Source organism: Staurois parvus, unplaced genomic scaffold, assembly GCF_062004578.1.
Source record: "Staurois parvus isolate SC_StPar_1 unplaced genomic scaffold, SC_StPar_1.0 ptg003002l, whole genome shotgun sequence".
NCBI classification, from domain to species: Eukaryota; Metazoa; Chordata; class Amphibia; order Anura; family Ranidae; genus Staurois; species Staurois parvus.
Window position 1 is genome coordinate 388 of NW_028320798.1, and position 27377 is coordinate 27764.

Below are 27377 nucleotides of genomic sequence, written 5' to 3' on the forward strand. Positions count from 1 at the left end.
TAGTGGTGTAAAGGTAAATCCTAGTCCCTGACTCCGCCTTGTATAGTGGTGTAAAGGTAAATCCTAGGCCCTGACTCCGCCTTGTTATAGTGGTGTAAAGGTAAATCCTAGGCCCTGACTTCGCCTTGTATAGTGGTGTAAAGGTAAATCCTAGGCCCTGACTCCACCTTGTATAGTGGTGTAAAAGGTAAATCCTAGTCCCTGACTCCGCCTTGTATAGTGGTGTACAGGTAAATCCTAGGCCCTGACTTCGCTTGTATAGTGGTGTATAGGTAAATCCTAGTCCCTGACTCCACCTTGTATAGTGGTGTAAAAGTAAATCCTAGTCCCTGACCCCGCCTTGCATAGTGGTGTACAGGTAAATCTTAGTCCCTAACTCCGCCTTGCATAGTGGTGTAAAGGTAAATCCTAGGTCCTGACTCCGCCTTGTATAGTGGTGTAAAGGTAAATCCTAGGCCCTGACTCCGCCTTGTATAGTGGTGTAAAGGTAAATCCTAGGTCCTGACTCCGCCTTGTATAAGTGGTGTAAAGGTAAATCCTAGGTCCTGACTCCGCCTTGTATAGTGGTGTATAGGTAAATCCTAGTCCCTGACTCCGCCTTGTATAGTGGTGTAAAGGTAAATCCTAGGTCCTGACTCCGCCTTGTATAGTGGTGTAAAGGTAAATCCTAGGTCCTGACTCCGCCTTGTATTAGTGGTGTAAAGGTAAATCCTAGTCCCTGACTCCGCCATAAATCCTGAACATTGATCAGACTGGTGGGAACTTTCCATACCTTTCCAGGATTTCGTACTCCTCTTCACCCTTGTACAGCGCAGACAGTCTGGCTTCCATCAGTACATAGACACTTCCGGTGGATTTATCTGCAGACAATAATAGAAGAGTTAATCTCTTCTCCAGGATGAAGGCGGCTTCCATGACCTCAGACAGAACAGTTTGAGCCCTACTCACCTCTCAGCTTGATGTAGATCAGTTCTGGATTGACGCACAGGGCCAAGTTGCTGGGCAGAGTCCACGGCGTGGTTGTCCAAGCTACCAGTGACACCGTGGGCTCATCCAGCAAGGGAAAGGTGACAATGACAGAGGGATCTTGAACATCCTGAGTTAGGAACACAAAGAGGATTCTTCAGTTATGTGAACATGTGCAGCCCATTACACAGAGCGCCAACCGCAGGAAACATACCTTGTAGTTCTGGTGCGATTCGAAGTTGGATAGCGGCGTGTTGCAGGCGGTGGAGAATGGCATGACTTTAACCCCGCGATACACCAATCCATTGTCATACAACTGCTTGAAGACCCACCTGATAGTAAGAGAATAGTGGAGCTCAGCAGGGGAATCCATCAAAGCCTTCCACAGGTCTGAGCAGCCGGTACAAAATATCCATGTCAGTGGAAGCCAGTTCCAAAAGTTCTTTGTTTTTTAACCCCTTCCAGTCCGGACACTTCCCCCCCCCTTCCAGTCCGGACGCTTCCCCCCCCCCCCTTCCAGTCCGGACGCTTTCCCCCCCTTCCAGTCCGGACGCTTTCCCCCCCTTCCAGTCCGGACGCTTTTCCCCCCCTTCCAGTCCGGACGCTTCCCCCCCCTTCCAGTCCGGACGCTTTCCCCCCTTCCAGTCCGGACGCTTTCCCCCCCCTTCCAGTCCGGACGCTTTCCCCCCCCCTTCCAGTCCGGACGCTTTCCCCCCCCCTTCCAGTCCGGACGCTTTCCCCCCCCCCTTCCAGTCCGGACGCTTCCCCCCCCCCCCCTTCCAGTCCGGACGCTTTCCCCCCCTTCCAGTCCGGACGCTTTCCCCCCCTTCCAGTCCGGACGCTTTCCCCCCTTCCAGTCCGGACGCTTTCCCCCCCTTCCAGTCCGGACGCTTTCCCCCCCCTTCCAGTCCGGACGCTTTCCCCCCCTTCCAGTCCGGACGCTTTCCCCCCCCTTCCAGTCCGGACGCTTTCCCCCCCTTCCAGTCCGGACGCTTTCCCCCCCCCTTCCAGTCCGGACGCTTTCCCCCCCCTTCCAGTCCGGACGCTTTCCCCCCCTTCCAGTCCGGACGCTTTCCCCCCCTTCCAGTCCGGACGCTTTCCCCCCCCTTCCAGTCCGGACGCTTTGCCCCCCCTTCCAGTCTGGACGCTTTCCCCCCCTTCCAGTCCGGACGCTTTCCCCCCCTTCCAGTCCAGACACTTCCCCCCCTTCCAGTCCAGGCCAATTTCAGCTCTCTCACACTTTGAATGACAATTGCGCGGTCATGCAACACTGTACCCATATGAATTTGTTTAGCATTTTGTGAGACAGATAAGCTTTATTTTGGTGGTATTTATTCACCGCTGGGATTTTTATTTGTTTTGCTATGTAAATGAAAAAGTCCAAATATTTGGAAAAAAGTGTTTTTCTTATAAAATTTTGCAAATAAATAATATTTCATCATAAATCTTGGCCAAAATTTATTCCGTTATCTTTTTAGTAAAAAAAAAAAAAAAAAACCTAAATTAGTTTGTAACCAAAAATTATAATTTTTCAACATTTTGTTTTTTTACATTTTATTTTTTTTTTATATTATTTATTTTTTACATACGGTCACCCTAGCAGTACAGTGTCACCATGGTGACCCTGTACTACTTGTGGGAGGTGATAAAGATTTTTTTTTTTTTTTTTTACACCGATTGCTTTTACACCCATAAAGGCTGTAAAAGCAATAATTTCACCTTATCTCTGGCTGCATTCTTGCAGCCATTGAGAACTACTGTGTGAGCTGTGATTGGTCACAGCTTGTCACATGGTAGAAAGCTGTTGTGAATAGCCCTGTACCATGTGACCTCTGTGATCATTCACAGATTTCACACGTAGTAAGCAATGATGTCAGAAATGACATCTTGATTACTACTCTGCATGTGATCACTGATTGGCCAATCAGTGATCACATGACCAGGACCTCGCACAGAGGTCCTGTATGACGATCGATGTTCCACTGTGTCCTCCGGACACAGCGGGCACCGGATCGCGGTTGTCAGGAATGGACTGGCCAGCAATAGTGGGACTCAGCTGCCTTATGAGCTGCAGTACCAGGGCTGGCCAGCGGGTGCTCCCAGCAATCAGAGACTCAACCTTGCAGCCAGTCAAACACCTGGAACTAATTATACTGGTGTATTTAAGGGACATTCAGACCTGCAGACTCTGCCTTGGTGTTGTGTTTCTCTTGGGCCCTGTATCCTGTTCCTGCCTGATTCTCTGCTGACCCTGCTCTGATCCCTGGCTTGTCTGACCATTCTCCTCTGCCTGACCCTCTGTACCACGCTGCCCGCTACCTGCTGAACCTGGCTTGTGACCCTGACCATTCTCCGCTTGCTCCCCCTGTACCTACCTGCCCGACTGATATTGACCCGGCCTGCCTGACGATGCTTGCATTGTATGTACTGTTATCTGTGGGTGGTTTGGTTTGGTTTGTTTGCACTGTGTTATGTTTTAGTATTGCACTGCGTTTATGTTTGTATGGTTAGTGTTAATAAATTACATTGTTTATAACATATCTGAAGTCTGCGTTTCCCTGCGTCAGTCACACACCTCTGGTCATACCCGGGAGCCCTGACAGCGGTGCTGCGCGCTCCCAGGGAGCACGCACAAGCAGGGGGCGGGGAGGTCGTTTATAAACGGCCACCCGACTCGCACTGCCACCTTCCGGCCATTTATATACAACAGCCGGACGGGAGGTGGTTAATCAAGGTTTTATTTAGAGTTCACACACAGTTCTCATAAAACAAAACCAATACAACCATGCAGCCCTTCCAGTCCCACCCCATACCCGCAGAGCAGAGACGGCCATGTCAGACATCAGGTAACTACTGTCTAGTCCAAAGGACCCCGCCCCCTGGGCCGTGAACCAATATTTGTCTGCGGCCTGTTAGGAACCGGGCAGCAAACCAGGACGTGAGCGAACCAGCCTGAGCTCCACCTCCTGGAACTATACTGTAAACTGCGCATGCGCGCGATCTGGGTTGTGTGCTCCCTAATAATCTAACGCCTGGTGATCTGAGGGGGTGATGCTAGCACTGGGAAGCGGCTGCAAATACAGATCATACAGAGTGGTTTGAGAGAGGGGGGGGGGATGGGGAGAGAAAGGGAGATGGGGAGAAGGAGAGAGGGAGAAGGAGAGAGGGAGAAGGAGAGAGGGAGAAAGGAGAGAGAGAGGGAGAAAGGAGAGAGAGAGGGAGAAAGGAGAGAGGGAGGGAGAAAGGAGAGAGGGAGGGAGAAAGGAGAGAGAGAGGGAGAAAGGAGAGAGGGAGGGAGAAAGGAGAGAGGGAGGGAGAAAGGAGAGAGGGAGGGAGAAAGGAGAGAGGGAGGGAGAAGGAGAGGGGGAGAGGGGGGGAGAGGGGGGGAGGGGGGGAGAGGAGAGAGAGGAGAGAGGGAGAGAGAGGAGAGAGGGAGAGAGAGAGAGAGAGAGAGGGAGAGAGAGGAGAGAGGGAGAGAGAGGAGAGAGGGAGAGAGAGGAGAGAGAGGGAGAAGGGGAGAAGAAGGGGAGAAGGGGAGAGGGAGAAAGGGGAGATGGAGAAGGGAGAGGGGGAGAAGGAGAGGGGGAGAAGGAGAGGGGGAGAGGAGAGGGGGAGAGAGAGGGAGAAGGAGAAAGGGGAGAAGGAGAGAGGGAGAAGGAGAGAGAGAAAGAAAAAAAGAGAAAAGAAAAAGAGAGACAGCATGACAATGACCCCAAAACATACCGCCAAGGCAACAAAGGAGTGGCTCAAGTGTTGTTTAGGAGAGTGAAGAGATTAGAAGAGACCCCCAGTAAGGTGGGTAAGGGACAAGAGACCCCAGTAAGAAGGATAAAAGAGGAGAAGAGACCCAGTGTTGGAGACCCTCTTATACTAAGTGCTAATAAGGAGGATGAAGGGGAAGTGGAGACCCCAGTATTGGAGACACTCTGATACTAAGTGTTGATAAGGAAGGGTGAAGAGATTAGAAGAGACCCCAGTAAGGAGGGCAAAGGAGAAGAGACCCCAATAAGGAGGGCAAAGGAGAAGAGACCCCAGTAAGGAGGAGGAGAAAAGAGCCCAGTAACGAGGAAGGAGAAGAGATTCCAGGATTGCACACAAGCTTATACGAAGTGCTGATATATGGAGGATGAAGGTGAAGAGGAGACCCCAGCGTTGGAGACCCCTCTTATACTAAGTGCTGATATACGGAGGATGAAGGGGAAGAGGAGATCCCAGCGTTGGAGACCCTCTTATACTAAGTGCTGATATAAGGTGGATGCAGGGGAAGAGGAGACCCCAGCGTTGGAGACCCTCTTATACTAAGTGCTGATATATGGAGGATGAAGGGGAAGAGGAGACCCCAGCGTTGGAGACCCTCTTATACTAAGTGCTGATATAAGGTGGATGCAGGGGAAGAGGAGATCCCAGCGTTGGAGACACTCATACTAAGCTTTGAAAACAAAGGGTGAAGGTGAAGAGACCCCAGTATTGGAGACACTCTGATACTAAGTGTTGATAAGGAGATTGAAGAGATTAGAAGAGACCCCAGTAAGGAAGAAGGGGGAGAAAAGACCCCATTAAGGAGGAATGAGAAGAGGATTCCAGGATTGCACACAAGCTTATACGAAGTGCTGATATAAGGAGGATGAAGGGGAAGTGGAGACCCCAGTATAAGAGACACTAAAGATGAGGTCTCCAAACATTCTAAGCAAAAGGCCAGTTTAGTGTCATTAAAGCTTTGGGGGGGAGGGGGCGACTGTGGCCAGTGGGGAGTAGAAAATGCTCCGGGATCAGATCCTGATGGTTAGTTTTAAAGGATGGAATAGTACCCCATTGTTGATTTAAATGAGAAGAGTAGTACCCCATTGATGGTGTCAGTAGGGGGAATAGTGCCCCAAGGACCAGGTAAAGCCAAGCAAAAGACCACATCCAGCCCCCAGGCTGCAGATTGGAGACCACTGTACTAAAGTGTTGATAAGAAAGATGAAGTGATTAGAAGAGACCCCAGTGTTGGCAGCCATTGGCACAGATCCTTCCCCGTTCACTGCTGATGTAGAATAGGTGCTTCCTATACAGAGAGACTGAAGAAACCAGAGATGACCTCCTATACACAGGACATTAAATGAGGAGATCAGGACTGTTCATTCAGCCCCCTCCATGCCAGAAAACAGAGCAGGCTTGGTGTAATGCTGGTCCAGGTTCAAGTACTCACTGACATTCATGGGTCACTGTGTCCTCCATTCTGGAAGCAGCACTATACCTAAAAAAGCAGTGAAGTGCCCCAAAGTTTATGTAAATGTTTATTATTTTTTTTTTTTTTAATTATTTTTTATTAAATAACAAACGTTATACTTACCTGCTTTCTGCAACGGTTTTGCACAGAACAGCTACGAACCTGCCCTTCTGGGGTCCCCAGCTGATGACTGTGGCTCCTCCTCTTCTCCAAGTGCCCCCCATATCAAGCCACTTGCTGCAGGAGCACTCTATCCTAAGCCGGGCTTTGTGTGTCCATAGACACACACAGCGTGGCTCCCTCCTCATAGGATTTGGCTAACAAACAGCAGGAGCCCAATGGCCTAGCACCCCCTTACCACACAGGTCAGTTGCTGTTCTCTGGAGGATGAATTCAGATTAATTAACAGGAAGGAGTGATAGCCCAGACATTACCATACAGACTCCATAAACCAGGGGTACAACGTCTTGTAGTCATTCCTAAAGTCAATCCAGCGGCCCAGCCTGGTGACGCTGACCTGTGGGGGAAGGGGTGAGAAAATGTCAATGACTACAGACCACTCTGACCCAAAAGTATCCCCAGTGACCCCTCGACTTTACCTCCCAGTCCTGAGAGTATCTCATGACAATCCCGCGGCACTGCTTGTTGTACTCGGCGATGCCCATCTTAGCAACGTCTTCAGGTCCTTTGATCCCCAGGGTCTTGTCAATCTCATATTCCTGATGGAGGTAAAGAAGTCAAAAGGCACAATCATAATGGAAACTTTTTAGGGGTCTTCTATAGTAACTGACACAGGAAAACGCAGAGAACATCGAACATGATGCACTCCTTATCTCATCTACCCGGGGCTGGGACAAGGGGGAGCACAGTTAGCCATCCTCGCCCTGGGCACTGGATTTGCTTGTCCCGGCATGGCTTCTGTCCATGACACTGTCAGGGTCCTGTCCATGGCAGGAGTTCTGGAAGATCTGGTATTACTGCCAGTACTCTACATGGCCGCAGAAGTACACATCAGCCTCAGTCTGGTGCCAGATGGCCTTTATAAGGAGGCTCATCACTTCCTCTGGTTGCTGGATGATTTCTAGCTCCCCGTGCCGTTCCTGGTTCCTGTGATTCTGATCCGTGATTTCCCGTTACCGACTCGGCTTGCTCCTGGACCCGTCCACTCTGATTTACCCCTGATCTGACCTCGGCTTGGCTTACGGATACTCACTCTCTCCTCAGTGTATGCCCTCGGCTATCCCATCTGACTACGACCGCTCTGATTCCCACCTGGTACCTGACCTTGGCTTGAGCCGACTATCCAGTAAACATCCAAATCCCGGAAGGGCTTACATACCCACGCACAGGCGCCTCCTGTCTGCAGACCTATCTCCGTGCACCAGCTGTGCTTCTGAGTGGACCACCAACCAGCACTCCTACAGGCGACCTCTGCAACTTTGGGCCTGACTCCCGCTGTCCCACTCTCAGGGGAGTCCGGAAATTAGCCACAAGGGAAGCCCTCTCTCCATTGGCCGCCATCACCAGGTACGTGATAGACACATTGGAAATATGAAACAAACTTTAACCTCCTCCCGCCCGCCATATAAGGCGGTTCTCTCGTTCTGGGAGGACGTCATATGACATCCTCCTACCCTACGTCCCACCCCACAAGCCAAAGTACTAGGTGTCATTCTAGACTCCAATCTGTCTTTCCAGCCCCAGATCCAATCGCTGACAAATTCATGCAGACTCCACCTCTGCAACATCTCCAAAATACGCGCGTTCCTAACCCCGGACACCCCTAGGCAACTCATCCACTCCCTCGTCATATCACGACTTGACTACTGCAACTCCGTCCTCCCCAGCCTACCCCAACACAGGCTATCCCCGCTTCAGTCTATCCTGAATTCTGCGGCCAGACTCATCCACCTCACCAACCGCTCCGTATCCGCCTCCCCCCTCTGCCAATCCCTCCACTGGCTTCCGATTGCCCAACACATAAAATTCAAAATATTAACATTGATGTACAAAGCTGTTCATAATACTGCCCCTAACTACATCACCGACCTGATATCCATCTACCACCCAAAACGCACTCTCCGCTCCTCACAAGACCTCCTACTCTCAAGTTCCCTGGTCTCCTCCTCCCATGCCCGTCTCCAGGACTTCTCCAGAGCTTCCCCCATCCTCTGGAACTCGTTACCCCAATCCATCAGACTGCCACCTACCCTCCTCGCCTTTAGGCGCACCCTGAAAACCCACCTCTTCAGGGAAGCCTACCCCGCCCTCAGCTAATTGCTGATCTCCTCCACTCTTCCTACCACTCCATCCCCCACAGCTATTTCCTCCTGTAACACTCTCCCCTCCCTCCTAGATTGTAAGCTCCAAGGAGCAGGGCCCTGGAACCCCTCGTGTATTGTATTGTTACTGTACTGTCTCCCGCTATAATGTACAGCGCTGAGCAAACTATTGGCGCTATATAAATACTATATAATAATACTCTAACCGCCCGGGGACACGCAGCGCGGCGATCAGTGGTACGCTGCGTCCCTGGCACACAGCGGATCACCGATCAACGGAAAGAGCCAAAGACTTTGGCTCTGTCATGTGATCAGCTGTGTCCAATCAGAGCTGATCGCATGTAAATAAGGAAATGGTAAGGATGGGAATTGCCCAAGTCTCCGGTTACTGTGTTAGGAGTCACATGACCAGCGTGCCCAACTTCCTGTACCATGTCACCACGACCAGAATAGGATTTCATTTTACACTTGTGGTCCAGCCCCCTACTTTTGTACTTTTGTTTGTAGGCCAGATGCGAGGACTATACCACACTAAAGGGCCAGAGTCAAGAAAAGAGCCACTAAAGGCCAGCAGTGGACCAGCAGAAGTCGTTCAGTATTCCCAAGTGTTTATACCTACCTAACAGGTCAAGGGAGAAGGTGAGTGTATGGTACTTATTCGGTAATGGGAAACTATGGATTAGCTTTCACGGTGGAGAAATGTGACCTTTTGATTATTGCATCTTGAAGCACGTTTTTTTTTTTTTTTTTTTTCAATGCGAGTGCGTATCTGGGAGAGTATATTTTACTATTTTTTACACTACGGTATATATTTTTGATTTTTCATGCACGGCTTTGGAGCTAAAGGTCCAATGAAGATATAACACGTGGAAGGAGCACTACATGGATTACAAATTTGGAGGCTACACAGTCCAAAAAGTGTCACAAAATCAAAATCCTGGGGAGTCTGAAAGGCTCCGTAAGACCACTCCGCGTAACTCAAGCGGGAAAGGAAAGGGATCCCCAGAGCCCCACCCACCCATTTGTAGACTTCTATATTGAAGGGACACTGAAGCAAGAAATGGCCCATCGTCTAGGTCAGGGGAAGGCAACCTGCGGCTCTCTAGCTGTTGTGGAACTACATTTCCCATGAGGCATTGCAACATTACAAAACTGACAGTTACAGCTATGACTTGCATTGGCATGATGGAATTTGTAGTCCTGCAACAGCTGGAGAGCCACAGGTTGCCTACCCCTGACCTAGACGATGGGCCATTTCTTGCTTCAGTGCCCCTTCAATATAGAAGTCTACAAGCGGGTGGGTGAGGCTCTGGGGATCCCTTTCCTTTCCCACTTGAGTTACGCAGAGTGGTCTTACGGAGCCTTTCAGACTCCGCAGGATTTTGATTTTGTGACACTTTTTGGACTGTGTAGCCTCCAAATTTGTAATCCATGTAGTGTTCCTTCCACGTGTTATATGTTCATTGGACCTTTAGCTCCAAAGCCGTGCATGAAAAAGCAAAAATATATACCGTAGTGTAAAAAATAGTAAAATATACTTGTCAGGAATTCCCGCCGCGATGGGCTCGGCGCAGACGCAGTGCACCGCCCTGTGTCAGAATGCGGGCACTGAGACCTGGCCGTCCGCAGCGAGGGAGTTCGCGCATGCGCAGTAGGGACCGCGGGCACGCGCGTAGCACCGATGGCAGCGCAGGGCGGGATATTTAAATAGCCCTGAGCTGTCATTCAGTGCCTTCTGGTCTTTCCTTGTATCCTGTATCTGCGAACCTGTTCTAAGTAAGTTACTGACCCGGATTGTACCTGACCTTGTTGCCTTCTCCTGCCCAGACCCTTGCTTTGCCTGACCTCTCTCCTGAATGTCCCCGTTTGGATCTGACCTTCCGTTGCTGACCTGGCGTGTGACCCGACTACTCTCTGCCCGCTGCCTTGTACTGCTCTGTCCCCACTGTTACCGACCCGGCCCGTTTGACCCTGCACTTGCTCAGCCATCCATCCCGACGGGATCACCCGACCTCCTCACATCAGGCTCTTCCCTGCGGGAGCCCCTGGCGAATACCGCTACCACTGACAGGCGTGCTCAGTAGCCACGACCTGGTCTCGGGGTACTTCAAGTCCATCCCCACCATCAGGGGCTCTGGTGAACACGTACCCTGGGGCTTAGATACCGTGAGCTGGGGACGTCTGGCCAGTGGAGTGCTAGTGGTACCGCCTGGTGGTCCCTTACAATACTCTCCCAGATACGCACTCGCATTAAAAAAAAAAAAAAAGAAAACATGCTTCAAGATGCAATAATCAAAAGGTCACATTTCTCCACCGTGAATGCTAATCCATAGTTTCCCGTTACTGAATAAGTACCATACACTCACCTTCTCCCTTGACCTGTTAGGTAGCTATAAACCAGTGGTGGGCAACCTTTTTTTTCAACTGAGCCAAATCTCGCCAAAACCACGATTGAAATTTATTTTGAGAGCCACATTTTTAAAACTGAAAATACATCTCCCATATAGTAATTCATCCCCCATAGTAATTCATCCCCCATAGAGTAATTCATCCCCCATATAGTAATTCATCCCCCATAGTAATTCATCCCCCATAGAGTAATTCATCCCCCATATAGTAATTCATCCCCCATAGTAATTCATCCCCCATATAGCAATTCATCCCCCATATAGCAATTCATCCCCCATATAGCAATTCATCCCCCATAGCAATTCATCCCCCATAGCAATTCATCCCCCATATAGTAATTCATCCCCCATAGAGTAATTCATCCCCCATAGAGTAATTCATCCCCCATAGTAATTCATCCCCCATATAGCAATTCATCCCCCATAGCAATTCATCCCCCATATAGTAATTCATCCCCCATATAGTAATTCATCCCCCATATAGTAATTCATCCCCCATAGTAATTCATCCCCCATATAGTAATTCATCCCCCATAGTAATTCATCCCCCATAGTAATTCATCCCCCATAGTAATTCATCCCCCATAGTAATTCATCCCCCATATAGTAATTCATCCCCCATATAGTAATTCATCCCCCATAGTAATTCATCCCCCATAGTAATTCATCCCCCATATAGTAATTCATCCCCCCTATAGTAATTCATCCCCCATATAGTAATTCATCCCCCATATAGTAATTCATCCCCCATATTAATTCATCCCCCATATAGTAATTCATCCCCCATAGTAATTCATCCCCCATATAGTAATTCATCCCCCATAGTAATTCATCCCCCATAGTAATTCATCCCCCATAGTAATTCATCCCCCATAGTAATTCATCCCCCATATAGTAATTCATCCCCCATATAGTAATTCATCCCCCATATTAATTCATCCCCCATAGTAATTCATCCCCCATATAGTAATTCATCCCCCCTATAGTAATTCATCCCCCATATAGTAATTCATCCCCCATATAGTAATTCATCCCCCATATTAATTCATCCCCCATAGTAATTCATCCCCCATAGTAATTCATCCCCCATATATTAATTCATCCCCCATAGTAATTCATCCCCCATAGTAATTCATCCCCTATATAGTAATTCATCTCCTATATAGTAATTCATCCCCTATATAGTAATTCATCCCCCATATAGTAATTCATCTCCCATATAGTAATTCATCTCCCATATAGTAATTCATCTCCCATATAGTAATTCATCCCCCATATAGTAAGTCCCCCATATAGTAAGTCCCCCCCCATATAGTAAGTCCCCCATATAGTAATTCATCCCCCATATAGTAAGTCCCCCCCCATATAGTAAGTCCCCCCCCATATAGTAAGTCCCCCCATATAGTAAGTCCCCCCATATAGTAAGTCCCCCCATATAGTAAGTCCCCCCACATAGTAAGTCCCCCCACATAGTAAGTCCCCCCTGTGTCAATTCACTTACCTTTGCTCTGCGCGTTCCTCTCGCCGTGCTTCCCGCGCCGTTCTGGTCTTCAGGGCGGACTGAGAGAGGAGAGGAGTTCGTCACGCTGCCCCGCCTACATCCTGGCTGCCCCGCCTACATCCTGACAGCTGCAGAGTCCTGACTTTTGGGGCGGCCGCCCGAGAGGAGGGAGGGGAGCGGGCGGCCGTCTGAGAGGAGGGAGGGGAGGGGAGGTAAGGGGGCGGCCGCCCTGCACACGCCCGTCCGAGAGGAGGGAGAGGAGGGAGGGGAGCGGGCGCCCGGCACACAGAAGAGCCGCATTTAAGCTTGTAAAGAGCCGCATGTGGCTCGCGAGCCGCGGCTTGCCGACCACTGGTATAAACACTTAAAGTTACTGAACGACTTCTGCTGGTCCACTGCTGGCCTTTAGTGGCTCTTTTCTTGACAAGTCCTTCCTGTCGAGATGGTGGTGCAACAGCATTCTGGGTGAGGTTGGGTCTTGAGAAGAACGGGTGGCGGCCGGGAGCCTGGACAAAGGCGTGGAGGAATGTCAGGTCCCCGTAGCTGCTGTCTGTCAATCTCTGGGGGGCGTGGCTTTTCTGTCCTTTCAGGTTCCCTAGACCAGTGTTTTTCAACCTTTTTTGTGCAAAGGCACACTTTTTTCATGAAAAAAATCACGAGGCACACCACCATTAGAAAATGTTAAAAAAATTTACCTCTGTGCCTATATTGACTATATATAAAGTAATTCTCTTGAATAGGAATCAAACACAAAGAAATTATTTTATAATTACTTTATTATGAAATAATAAAGTATTTTATAATTGGACCCGGGGGCCGGACCAAGAGTAGATGAATGATGTGTATGTGTCATCCATAGTAAGTATAGTAATATTCCCCCATAGTAAGCATAGTAATTAATCCCCCATATAGTAATTCATCCCCCATAGTAATTAATCCCCCATATAGTAATTCATCCCTCATATAGTAATTCATCCCCCATATAGTATTTCATCCCTCATATAGTATTTCATCCCCCCATATAGTATTTCATCCCTCATATAGTAATTCATCCCCCCATATAGTATTTCATCCCCCCATATAGTATTTCATCCCCCCATATAGTATTTCATCCCTCATATAGTAATTCATCCCTGATATAGTAATTCATCCCCCATATAGTATTTCATCCCCCCATATAGTAATTCATCCCTCATATAGTATTTCATCCCCCACAGTACTATTCCCCCCCCCCCTTCTAGTAAGCCAAGTCCCCCGTGTCAATTCACTTACCTTTTGCGTTCCTCTCGCTGTCTTCCCGCGCCGTTCGGGTCTTCAGGGCGGACTGTGAGAGGAGCCTAGCTCCCCTCCCCTCACGTTCGGCACGCTGCCCCGCCTACACACATCCTGACAGCCACATCCGCAAGCCGGATTAAAAGGTCCGCGCGGACTTTTGGGGCTGCCAACCGAGAGGAGGCAGGGGAGCGGCCGACCGAGAGGAGGGAGGGGAGCAGGCGCCCGGCACACAGAAGAGCCGCATTAGACTGGGTAAAGAGCCGCATGTGGCTCGCGAGCCGCGGCTTGCCGACCACTGAATCATTAGATTCTAATGATTGGTCTATTTGTGAGCCGAAGCCACATGTTACAGATGAAATTGGAATTTTTCCCACGGCACACCAGACAATATCTCACGGCACACTAGTGTGCCGCGGCACAGTGGTTGAAAAACGCTGCCCTAGACAGTTCAGATTCTTGAACAAAGGCTGCATGCGTGGGATCAACGTTTCATCGTTCCTTAGCCTGAGGGGGGGTTTAGGTGACGTTCGGTCGGGTTTGCTGAGATACATTATAAAGATAATAAAATATGATTGGTTCAGTTTTGTTTTTTTCCGGCAAAAGAAGTAGTTTACTGTTTTTTACGCTGAAGTAAACGGTTTTTGTTTAATTTTATATATACTGTATATGCACAACAATGTTACACAAGAAGGAGAAGGCAGAGGCCGGTGCAACAATGTTACACAAGGAGGAGGAGGCAGAGGCCGGTGCTACAATGTTACACAAGGAGGAGGAGGCAGAGGCCGGTGCTACAATGTTACACAAGGAGGAGGAGGCAGAGGCCGGTGCGACAATGTTACACAAGGAGGAGGAGGCAGAGGCCGGTGCGACAATGTTACACAAGGAGGAGGTGGCAGAGGCCGGTGCTACAATGTTACACAAGGAGGAGGAGGCAGAGGCCGGTGCGACAATGTTACACAAGGAGGAGGTGGCAGAGGCCGGTGCGACAATGTTACACAAGAAGGAGGAGGCAGAGGCCGGTGCGACAATGTTACACAAGGAGGAGGAGGCAGAGGCCGGTGCTACAATGTTACACAAGGAGGAGGAGGCAGAGGCCGGTGCAACAATGTTACACAAGGAGGAGGAGGCAGAGGCCGGTGCTACAATGTTACACAAGGAGGAGGAGGCAGAGGCCGGTGCTACAATGTTACACAAGGAGGAGGAGGCAGAGGCCGGTGCTACAATGTTACACAAGGAGGAGGAGGCAGAGGCCGGTGCGACAATGTTACACAAGGAGGAGGAGGCAGAGGCCGGTGCGACAATGTTACACAAGGAGGAGGTGGCAGAGGCCGGTGCTACAATGTTACACAAGGAGGAGGAGGCAGAGGCCGGTGCGACAATGTTACACAAGGAGGAGGTGGCAGAGGCCGGTGCGACAATGTTACACAAGAAGGAGGAGGCAGAGGCCGGTGCGACAATGTTACACAAGGAGGAGGAGGCAGAGGCCGGTGCTACAATGTTACACAAGGAGGAGGAGGCAGAGGCCGGTGCAACAATGTTACACAAGGAGGAGGAGGCAGAGGCCGGTGCTACAATGTTACACAAGGAGGAGGAGGCAGAGGCCGGTGCTACAATGTTACACAAGGAGGAGGAGGCAGAGGCCGGTGCTACAATGTTACACAAGGAGGAGGAGGCAGAGGCCTATGCGACAATGTTACACAAGGAGGAGGAGGCAGAGGCCGGTGCTACAATGTTACACAAGGAGGAGGAGGCAGAGGCCGGTGCTACAATGTTACACAAGGAGGAGGAGGCAGAGGCCGGTGCAACAATGTTACACAAGGAGGAGGAGGCAGAGGCCGGTGCTACAATGTTACACAAGGAGGAGGAGGCAGAGGCCGGTGCTACAATGTTACACAAGGAGGAGGAGGCAGAGGCCGGTGCTACAATGTTACACAAGGAGGAGGAGGCAGAGGCCTATGCGACAATGTTACACAAGGAGGAGGAGGCAGAGGCCGGTGCTACAATGTTACACAAGGAGGAGGAGGCAGAGGCCGGTGCTACAATGTTACACAAGGAGGAGGAGGCAGAGGCCGGTGCAACAATGTTACACAAGGAGGAGGAGGCAGAGGCCAGTGCAACAATGTTGCACAAGGAGGAGGAGGCAGAGGCCGGTGCTACAATGTTACACAAGGAGGAGGTGGCAGAGGCCGGTGCTACAATGTTACACAAGGAGGAGGTGGCAGAGGCCGGTGCTACAATGTTACACAAGGAGGAGGTGGCAGAGGCCGGTGCTACAATGTTACACAAGGTGGAGGAGGCAGAGGCCGGTGCAACAATGTTACACAAGGAGGAGGAGGAGGCAGAGGCCGGTGCAACAATGTTGCACAAGGAGGAGGAGGCAGAGGCCGGTGCGACAATGTTACACAAGGAGGAGGAGGCAGAGGCCGGTGCTACAATGTTACACAAGGAGGAGGAGGCAGAGGCCGGTGCGACAATGTTACACAAGGAGGAGGAGGCAGAGGCCGGTGCGACAATGTTACACAAGAAGGAGGAGGCAGAGGCCGGTGCTACAATGTTACACAAGGAGGAGGAGGCAGAGGCCGGTGCGACAATGTTACACAAGAAGGAGGAGGCAGAGGCCGGTGTGACAATGTTACACAAGGAGGAGGCAGAGGCCGGTGCTACAATGTTACACAAGGAGGAGGTGGCAGAGGCCGGTGCTACAATGTTACACAAGGTGGAGGAGGCAGAGGCCGGTGCTACAATGTTACACAAGGAGGAGGAGGCAGAGGCCGGTGCTACAATGTTACACAAGGTGGAGGAGGCAGAGGCCGGTGCTACAATGTTACACAAGGAGGAGGAGGCAGAGGCCGGTGCTACAATGTTACACAAGGAGGAGAAGGCAGAGGCCGGTGCTACAATGTTACACAAGGAGGAGGTGGCAGAGGCCGGTGCTACAATGTTACACAAGGAGGAGGAGGAAGAGGCCGGTGCTACAATGTTACACAAGGAGGAGGTGGCAGAGGCCGGTGCTACAATGTTACACAAGGAGGAGAAGGCAGAGGCCGGTGCTACAATGTTACACAAGGAGGAGGTGGCAGAGGCCGGTGCGACAATGTTACACAAGGAGGAGGTGGCAGAGGCCGGTGCGACAATGTTACACAAGGAGGAGGTGGCAGAGGCCGGTGCGACAATGTTACACGAGGAGGTGGCAGAGGCCGGTGCGACAATGTTACACAAGGAGGAGGAGGCAGAGGCCGGTGCTACAATGTTACACAAGGAGGAGGTGGCAGAGGCCGGTGCGACAATGTTACACAAGGAGGAGGAGGCAGAGGCCGGTGCTACAATGTTACACAAGGAGGAGGAGGCAGAGGCCGGTGCTACAATGTTACACAAGGAGGAGGTGGCAGAGGCCGGTGCGACAATGTTACACAAGGAGGAGGAGGCAGAGGCCGGTGCGACAATGTTACACAAGAAGGAGGAGGCGGCAGAGGCCGGTGCAACAATGTTACACAAGAAGGAGGAGGCAGAGGCCGGTGCGACAATGTTACACAAGAAGGAGGAGGCAGAGGCCGGTGCGACAATGTTACACAAGAAGGAGGAGGCAGAGGCCGGTGCGACAATGTTACACAAGGAGGAGGTGGCAGAGGCCGGTGCTACAATGTTACACAAGGAGGAGGCAGAGGCCGGTGCTACAATGTTACACAAGAAGGAGGTGGCAGAGGCCGGTGCGACAATGTTACACAAGGAGGAGGAGGCAGAGGCCGGTGCTACAATGTTACACAAGGAGGAGGAGGCAGAGGCCGGTGCTACAATGTTACACAAGGAGGAGGTGGCAGAGGCCGGTGCGACAATGTTACACAAGGAGGAGGAGGCAGAGGCCGGTGCGACAATGTTACACAAGAAGGAGGAGGCGGCAGAGGCCGGTGCGACAATGTTACACAAGAAGGAGGAGGCAGAGGCCGGTGCGACAATGTTACACAAGAAGGAGGAGGCAGAGGCCGGTGCGACAATGTTACACAAGGAGGAGGAGGCAGAGGCCGGTGCGACAATGTTACACAAGAAGGAGGAGGCGGCAGAGGCCGGTGCGACAATGTTACACAAGAAGGAGGAGGCGGCAGAGGCCGGTGCGACAATGTTACACAAGGAGGAGGTGGCAGAGGCCGGTGCGACAATGTTACACAAGAAGGAGGAGGCAGAGGCCGGTGCGACAATGTTACACAAGGAGGAGGTGGCAGAGGCCGGTGCTACAATGTTACACAAGGAGGAGGCAGAGGCCGGTGCGACAATGTTACACAAGAAGGAGGAGGCAGAGGCCGGTGCGACAATGTTACACAAGGAGGAGGAGGCAGAGGCCGGTGCGACAATGTTACACAAGAAGGAGGAGGCGGCAGAGGCCGGTGCGACAATGTTACACAAGGAGGAGGTGGCAGAGGCCGGTGCTACAATGTTACACAAGGAGGAGGCAGAGGCCGGTGCTACAATGTTACACAAGGAGGAGGAGGCAGAGGCCGGTGCTACAATGTTACACAAGGAGGAGGTGGCAGAGGCCGGTGCTACAATGTTACACAAGGAGGAGGTGGCAGAGGCCGGTGCGACAATGTTACACAAGGAGGAGAAGGCAGAGGCCGGTGCGACAATGTTACACAAGGAGGAGGAGGCAGAGGCCGGTGCGACAATGTTACACAAGGAGGAGGAGGCAGAGGCCGGTGCGACAATGTTACACAAGGAGGAGAAGGCAGAGGCCGGTGCGACAATGTTACATAAGGAGGAGGCGGCAGAGGCGGGTGCTACAATGTTACACAAGGAGGAGGAGGCAGAGGCCAGTGCTACAATGTTACACAAGGAGGAGGCAGAGGCCGGTGCTACAATGTTACACAAGGAGGAGGTGGCAGAGGCCGGTGCGACAATGTTACACAAGGAGGAGGCAGAGGCCGGTGCTACAATGTTACACAAGGTGGAGGAGGCAGAGGCCGGTGCTACAATGTTACACAAGGAGGAGAAGGCAGAGGCCGGTGCGACAATGTTACACAAGGAGGAGGAGGCAGAGGCCGGTGCTACAATGTTACACAAGGAGGAGGTGGCAGAGGCCGGTGCTACAATGTTACACAAGGAGGAGGAGGCAGAGGCCGGTGCTACAATGTTACACAAGGAGGAGGTGGCAGAGGCCGGTGCTACAATGTTACACAAGGAGGAGGTGGCAGAGGCCGGTGCGACAATGTTACACAAGGAGGAGGTGGCAGAGGCCGGTGCTACAATGTTACACAAGGAGGAGGTGGCAGAGGCCGGTGCGACAATGTTACACAAGGAGGAGGAGGCAGAGGCTGGTGCGACAATGTTACACAAGGAGGAGGAGGCAGAGGCCGGTGCGACAATGTTACACAAGGAGGAGGTGGCAGAGGCTGGTGCTACAATGTTACACAAGGAGGAGGAGGAGGAGGCCGGTGCTACAATGTTACACAAGGAGGAGGAGGATGAGGAGGCCGGTGCTACAATGTTACACAAGGAGGAGGAGGCAGGTGCTACAATGTTACAAGGAGGAGGAAGCAAAGACTGACGCTACAATGTTGCTGACCGATTCCTGGTACATAATTCTCACCCTGCCTCCATTCTTCCCTCCCAGAATCCTCAGCATTGTGCTCACATCTCTATGGTCATTGTAGGACAACTTACCACTGGCAGGCCGTGACAGTCCCAGCCGAAGCGTCTCTCCACATAGAACCCGCTCTGGTGGGCAAACCTGGTGACAATGTCCTTGATAGTCCCGGCCAGGATGTGGCCGTAGTGCGGAAGGCCTGTAGCAAACGGCGGGCCATCGTAGAAGGTGTATCTGTGGGTGAGAGAATGAACATGTACATCCCCGTTACTCCACAGACCTGCGTACCACAAACAGGAGAGCAGATCCGCAGGCAGGGTCCCACCAAGGCACATGTCACTGTGACCGGGCTATGGGGACAGCACAGCGACGTCATACCCCATGCTAACATCACAGCAATAATGTGCGCCCTTCATCATACGCTGGAGTGCAGCAACATCATACAGATCCAGCAACCACAGGGCAATAAACATGGTGCCAGGGCACAGAATTCACATGGGACACACAGCAACCCCACCACTGCAGGGTCTCACCTGGGTTTATTATTGTGTGTGCGCAGCAGCCATGGTCTCACCTGGGTTTATTATTGTGTGGGTGGAGCAGCCATGGTCTCACCTGGGTTTATTATTGTGTGGGCGCAGCAGCCATGGTCTCACCTGGGTTTATTATTGTGTGGGCGCAGCAGCCATGGTCTCACTTGGCTTTATTATTGTGTGGGCGGAGCAGCCATGGTCTCACCTGGGTTTATTATTGTGCGGGTGGAGCAGCCATGGTCTCACCTGGGTTTATTATTGTGCGGGTGGAGCAGCCATGGTCTCACCTGGGTTTATTATTGTGCGGGTGCTGCAGCCATGGTCTCACCTGAGTTTATTATTGTGCGGGTGGAGCAGCCATGGTCTCACCTGGGTTTATTATTGTGCGGGTGGAGCAGCCATGGTCTCACCTGGGTTTATTATTGTGCGGGTGGAGCAGCCATGGTCTCACCTGGGTTTATTCTTGTGCGGGTGCAGCAGCCATGGTCTCACCTGGGTTTATTCTTGTGCGGGTGCAGCAGCTATGGTCTCACCCGAGTTTATTATTGTGTGTGCGCAGCAGCCATGGTCTCAGCTGGGTTTATTATTGTGTGTGCGCAGCAGCCATGGTCTCACCCGGGTTTATTATTGTGTGGGTGGAGCAGCCATGGTCTCACCCGAGTTTATTATTGTGTGTGCGCAGCAGCCATGGTCTCACCCGGGTTTATTATTGTGTGGGTGGAGCAGCCATGGTCTCACCTGGGTTTATTATTGTGTGTGCGCAGCAGCCATGGTCTCACCTGGGTTTATTATTGTGTGGGCGGAGCAGCCATGGTCTCACCTGGGTTTATTATTGTGTGGGCGGAGCAGCCATGGTCTCACCCGGGTTTATTATTGTGTGTGCGCAGCAGCCATGGTCTCACCTGGGTTTATTATTGTGTGAGCGGAGCAGCCATGGTCTCACCTGGGTATATTATTGTGTGGGTGGAGCAGCCATGGTCTCACCTGGGTATATTGTTGTGCGGGTGCAGCAGCCATGGTCTCACCTGGGATTATTATTGTGTGGGCGGAGCAGCCATGGTCTCACCTGGGTATATTATTGTGTGGGTGGAGCAGCCATGGTCTCACCTGGGTATATTATTGTGTGGGTGGAGCAGCCATGGTCTCACCTGGGTATATTGTTGTGCGGGTGCAGCAGCCATGGTCTCACCTGGGATTATTATTGTGTGGGCGGAGCAGCCATGGTCTCACCTGGGTATATTATTGTGTGGGTGGGGCAGCCATGGTCTCACCTGGGTATATTATTGTGTGGGTGCAGCAGCCATGGTCTCACCTGGGATTATTATTGTGTGGGCGGAGCAGCCATGGTCTCACCTGGGTATATTATTGTGTGGGTGCAGCAGCCATGATCTCACCTGGGTATATTATTGTGTGGGTGGAGCAGCCATGATCTCACCTGGGTTTATTATTGTGTGGGTGGAGCAGCCATGATCTCACCTGGGTTTATTATTGTGTGGGCGGAGCAGCCATGGTCTCACCTGGGTATATTATTGTGTGGGTGGAGCAGCCATGGTCTCACCTGGGTATATTATTGTGTGGGTGGAGCAGCCATGGTCTCACCTGGGATTATTATTGTGTGGGCGGAGCAGCCATGGTCTCACCTGGGTATATTATTGTGTGGGTGCAGCAGCCATGGTCTCACCTGGGATTATTATTGTGTGGGCGGAGCAGCCATGGTCTCACCTGGGTATATTATTGTGTGGGTGCAGCAGCCATGATCTCACCTGGGTATATTATTGTGCGGGTGCAGCAGCCATGGTCTCACCTGGGTATATTATTGTGCGGGTGGAGCAGCCATGATCTCACCTGGGTTTATTATTGTGTGGGCGGAGCAGCCATGATCTCACCTGGGTTTATTATTGTGTGGGCGGAGCAGCCATGGTCTCACCTGGGTTTATTATTGTGCGGGTGCAGCAGCCATGGTCTCACCTGGGTTTATTATTGTGCGGGTGGAGCAGCCATGGTCTCAGCTGGGTATATTGTTGTGCGGGTGCAGCAGCCATGGTCTCACCTGGGTATATTATTGTGTGGGTGCAGCAGCCATGGTCTCACCTGGGTTTATTCTTGGATTGCTTTAGACACTCCTGGAAACAGTCCAGTGATTTCCACAGTTCCAGAATCTTCTCCTCCTCAGCCGGGAAACTGATCGTCTCTGGAAGCTGAAGGTCCATTGTGGAGCCTGTAGGAGGAGCACAGGAGTCACACTTGAAAATCATCACCTCTCCTATGGTACAGCAAGGCCACCACTTCTGCACACCGCCACCATTCACTGACCACAGACCGCCAATCACCGGCCCTACAAACACCGCCACCATTCACTGGCCACAGACCGCCAATCACCGGCCCTACAAACACCGCCACCATTCACTGGCCACAGACCGCCAATCACCGGCCCTACAAACACCGCCACCATTCACTGGCCACAGACCGCCAATCACCGGCCCTACAAACACCGCCACCATTCACTGACCACAGACCGCCAATCACCGGCCCTACAAACACCGCCACCATTCACTGACCACAGACCGCCAATCACCGGCCCTACAAACACCGCCACCATTCACTGACCACAGACCGCCAATCACCGGCCCTACAAACACCGCCACCATTCACTGGCCACAGACCGCCAATCACCGGCCCTACAAACACCGCCACCATTCACTGGCCACAGACCGCCAATCACCGGCCCTACAAACACCGCCACCATTCACTGGTCACAGACCGCCAATCACCGGCCCTACAAACACCGCCACCATTCACTGACCACAGACCGCCAATCACCGGCCCTACAAACACCGCCACCATTCACAGACCGCCAATCACCGGCCCTACAAACACCGCCACCATTCACTGGCCCTACAAACACCGCCACCATTCACTGACCACAAACTGCCAATCACTGGCCCCACTAACACCGCCACCATTCACTGACCACAGACCGCCAATCACCGGCCCTACATACACCGCCACCATTCACTGACCACAGACCGCCAATCACCGGCCCCACAAACACCGCCACCATTTACTGACCACAGACCACCAATCACCGGCCCTACATACACCGCCACCATTCACTGACCACAAACCGCCAATCACCGGCCCTACAAACACCGCCACCATTCACTGACCACAGATCCCAATCACCGGCCCTACAAACACCGCCACCATTCACAGACCGCCAATCACCGGCCCTACAAACACCGCCACCATTCACTGACCACAGACCGCCAATCACTGGCCCCACAAACACCGCCACCATTCACTGACCACAGACCACCAATCACCGGCCCTACATACACCGCCACCATTCACTGACCACAAACCGCCAATCACCGGCCCTACAAACACCGCCACCATTCACTGACCACAGACCGCCAATCACCGGCCCTACAAACACCGCCACCATTCACTGACCACAGATCGCCAATCACCGGCCCTACAAACACCGCCACCATTCACAGACCACCAATCACCGGCCCTGCAAACATCGCCACCATTCACTGGCCACAAACTGCCAATCACTGGCCCTACAAACACCGCCACCATTCACTGACCACAGATCGCCAATCACCGGCCCTACAAACACCGCCAATCACCGGCCCTACAAACACCGCCACCATTCACAGACCGCCAATCACCGGCCCTACAAACACCGCCACCATTCACTGATCACAGACCGCCAATCACTGGCCCCACAAACACCGCCACCATTCACTGACCACAGACCACCAATCACCGGCCCTACAAACACCGGCACCATTCACTGACCACAGACCGCCAATCACCGGCCCTACAAACACCGCCACCATTCACTGACCACAGACCGCCAATCACCGGCCCTACAAACACCGCCACCATTCACTGACCACAGATCGCCAATCACCGGCCCTACAAACACCGCCACCATTCACAGACCACCAATCACCGGCCCTACAAACATCGCCACCATTCACTGGCCACAAACTGCCAATCACTGGCCCTACAAACACCGCCACCATTCACTGACCACAGACCGCCAATCACTGGCCCTACAAACACCGCCACCATTCACTGACCACAGACCACCAATCACCGGCCCCACAAACACCGCCACCATTCACTGAACACCAATCACCGGCCCTACAAACACCGCCACCATTCACTGACCACAGACCACCGGCCCTACAAACACCGCCACCATTCACTGACCACAGACCACCAATCACCGGCCCTACAAACACTGCCACCATTCACTGACCACAGACCACCAATCACCGGCCCTACAAACACCGTTACCATTCACTGGCCACAGACTGCCAATCACCGGCCCTACAAACACCGTTACCATTCACTGACCACAGACCGCCAATCACCGGCCCTACAAACACCGTTACCATTCACTGACCACAGACCGCCAATCACCGGCCCTACAAACACCGTTACCATTCACTGGCCACAGACCGCCAATCACCGGCCCTACAAACACCGTTACCATTCACTGGCCACAGACCGCCAATCACCGGCCCTACAAACACCGTTACCATTCACTGGCCACAGACCGCCAATCACCGGCCCTACAAACACCGTTACCATTCACTGGCCACAGACCGCCAATCACCGGCCCTACAAACACCGTTACCATTCACTGACCACAGACCGCCAATCACCGGCCCTACAAACACCGTTACCATTCACTGGCCACAGACTGCCAATCACCGGCCCTACAAACACCGTTACCATTCACTGGCCACAGACTGCCAATCACTGGCCCTACAAACACCGCCACCATTCATTGGCCACAGACTGCCAATCACCGGCCCTACAAACACCGCCACCATTCACTGGCCACAGACCACCAATCACTGGCCCTACAAACAACTGGCATTCGTATTGGTGCTCAGAGACCGCACTTTAGGCTCCAGAACCATGGGGCCAATTTAAACAAAGCAGAGATGAATAGGGGTCACATAAACCTCCTTCCCTCTCATGCATACAGAGCAAGACCACACACACCTCCCCCCTCACATATATGATTTGCAGCATATGGCGTCATACAGGATTGGGGGGTGTAATACCTCGGGGGGAGGGGGGTACATTGGGTACACGGGGGTGGGGGAGGGGCATAATCCCTCAGGAGGGACACATTGGGGTACACAGGGATGGGGGAGGGGGTATAATCCCTTATATAGGGGGACACATATTGGGGTACACAGGGATGGGGGAGAGGGTATAAACCTTCAGGGGTACACAGAGGTGGGAGAGGGCTATATTCCCTCATATAGGGGGTACACAGGGGTGGGGAGGGGTATAATCCCTCATATATGGGGACACATATTGGGGGAAGGGTATAATCCTTCATATATAGGGGGGACACATATTGGGGTACAAAGGGGTAAGGGAGGGGTATAATCCCTTAGAGAGGACACATTGAGGTACACAGAGGTGAAGAAGTTATATAATCCCTCACATGGGGGGGACACATACTGGGGTACACAGAGGTGGGGGAGGGGTATAATCCCTCATATGGGGGGCACATATTGGGGTACACAGGGGTGGGGAGGAGTATAACCCCTCATATAGGGGGACACATATTGGGGTACAGATGTGGGGGAGGGGTATAATCCCTCATATGGGGGACACATTGGGGTACACAGAAGTGGGGAAGTATAACCCCTCATATAGGGGTACACAGGGGGGGGGGGGGGGGGGGAGTATAACCCCCTCATATAGCGGGACACATATTGGGGTACAGATGTGGGGGAGGGGTATAATCCCTCATATGGGGGACACATTGGGGTACACAGAAGTGGGGAAGTATAACCCCTCATATAGGGGTACACAGGGGGGGGGGGGGGAGTATAACCCCCTCATATAGCGGGACACATATTGGGGTACACAGAGGTGGGGGAGGGGTATAATCCCTTAGAAGGGACACATATTGGGGTACACACCAGGTGGGGGAGGGGTGTAATCCCTCATATGGGGGGACACATTGGGGTACACAGGGGTGGGGGGAGTATAACCCCTCATATAGCGGGGACACATTGGGGTACACAGGGGTGGGAGATGGGTATAATCCCTCAGGGGGACACATATGGGGGGAGATGGGTATAAACCCTCAGGGGGACACATATGGGGTGTGACCTATTTGGGGGTATACAGGGGACATATTGGGGTATCAGACATTTGGGGTGTATCCGGGTGAAGTAGCCTCGCCCCCTCCAGCGGTATCACCCTCCCCGGCTCCGCTCTCACCTGCTCACCCAGCTCTCTGATGCAATGACAGGAAAGCATGAGCGGAAGAGGAAACAACTACGAGCGAGGCCACGCCCCGCCAGTCACACCTCCCGGGATATGCCGCTTCCTTATTCCCTGTTTAAGCGATGGGCGTGGCTCTGCGTCGGGCTGGGTGTAGGAACATGGCGGCGGGTGTAGGGCAGAGCGGGCTCGATGTCAGAGGCTCACGGTTCGCTGTTCTCCGTGCCCCCTCCCCTCTTGTATTTGGTACGTGCTGTGATTGGTAGGATGGCGAGGCTCCGCAGTGCAAGTGTTGTGATTGATCGGAGGGCGGGGCTCTGCATGTGCAGTATTGTAATTGGTAGGAAGGCGAAAGGCGGGGCTCAGCAGTTGTGATTGGTAGGAGGGCGGGGCTCAGCAGTTGTGACGGTAGGAAGGCGGGGCTCAGCAGTTGTGATTGGTAGGAGGGCGGGGCTCAGCAAGTGTGATCCGTAGGAAGGCGGGGCTCAGCAGTTGTGATTGATAGAAGGGCGGTGCTCAGCAGTTGTGATTGATAGAAAGGCGGGGCTCAGCAGTTGTGATTGATAGAAAGGCGGGGCTCAGCAGTTGTGATTGATAGAAAGGCGGGGCTCAGCAGTTGTGATTGATAGAAAGGCGGAGCTCAGCAGTTGTGATTGATAGAAAGGCGGAGCTCAGCAGTTGTGATTGATAGAAGGGTGGTGCTCAGCAGTTGTGATTGGTAGGAGGGCGGGGCTCAGCAAGTGTGATCCGTAGGAAGGCGGGGCTCAGCAGTTGTGATTGATAGAAGGGCGGTGCTCAGCAGTTGTGATTGATAGAAAGGCGGGGCTCAGCAGTTGTGATTGATAGAAAGGCGGGGCTCAGCAGTTGTGATTGATAGAAGGGTGGTGCTCAGCAGTTGTGATTGGTAGGAGGGTGGGGCTCAGCAAGTGTGATCCGTAGGAAGGCGGGGCTCAGCAGTTGTGATTGATAGAAGGGCGGTGCTCAGCAGTTGTGATTGGTAGGAGGGCGGGGCTCAGCAAGTGTGATCCGTAGGAAGGCGGGGCTCAGCAGTTGTGATTGATAGAAAGGCGGAGCTCAGCAGTTGTGATTGATAGAAAGGCGGAGCTCAGCAGTTGTGATTGGTAGGAGAGAGGGACTCAGCAGTTGTGATTGGTAAGAATGCGGGGCTCTGCAGTGCAAGTGTTGTGATTCTGAAGGGGCGGTGCCACCGGCCTGCGTGGTGATTGGTGCGTGTTTTGGAACCTGGTCAGCAGAAATGCTGGTTGCACAGATAGGAATGGTGCAGCACTGTGAACTGAACACCGCAGTAGTACATGTGTGTGAGTGAGAATACATACAAGACATTTGAA

The 27377-nt window shown here is 52.3% G+C and overlaps 1 protein-coding gene and 1 non-coding gene across 2 annotated transcripts; both read right to left on the reverse strand.

Moving 5' to 3' along the window:
- Window positions 1-772: 772 nt before the first annotated feature.
- Window positions 773-26079, reverse strand: LOC149428728 (isoleucine--tRNA ligase, cytoplasmic-like; the record flags this gene model as incomplete). The annotated part of the gene is made up of 8 exons (XM_089667070.1): window positions 26034-26079; window positions 21844-21970; window positions 19297-19453; window positions 6778-6897; window positions 6613-6695; window positions 1181-1298; window positions 949-1096; window positions 773-860 (listed from the first exon to the last, which is right to left on the reverse strand). Coding segments are annotated over exons 1-8 (872 nt in total), but the record flags the coding sequence as incomplete, so codon positions are not given.
- On the reverse strand, window positions 19551-19683 carry LOC149428729 (small nucleolar RNA SNORA84). The gene has a single exon (XR_016310688.1). It is a non-coding gene; the product is annotated as a small nucleolar RNA SNORA84 (small nucleolar RNA).
- Window positions 26080-27377: the final 1298 nt, after the last annotated feature.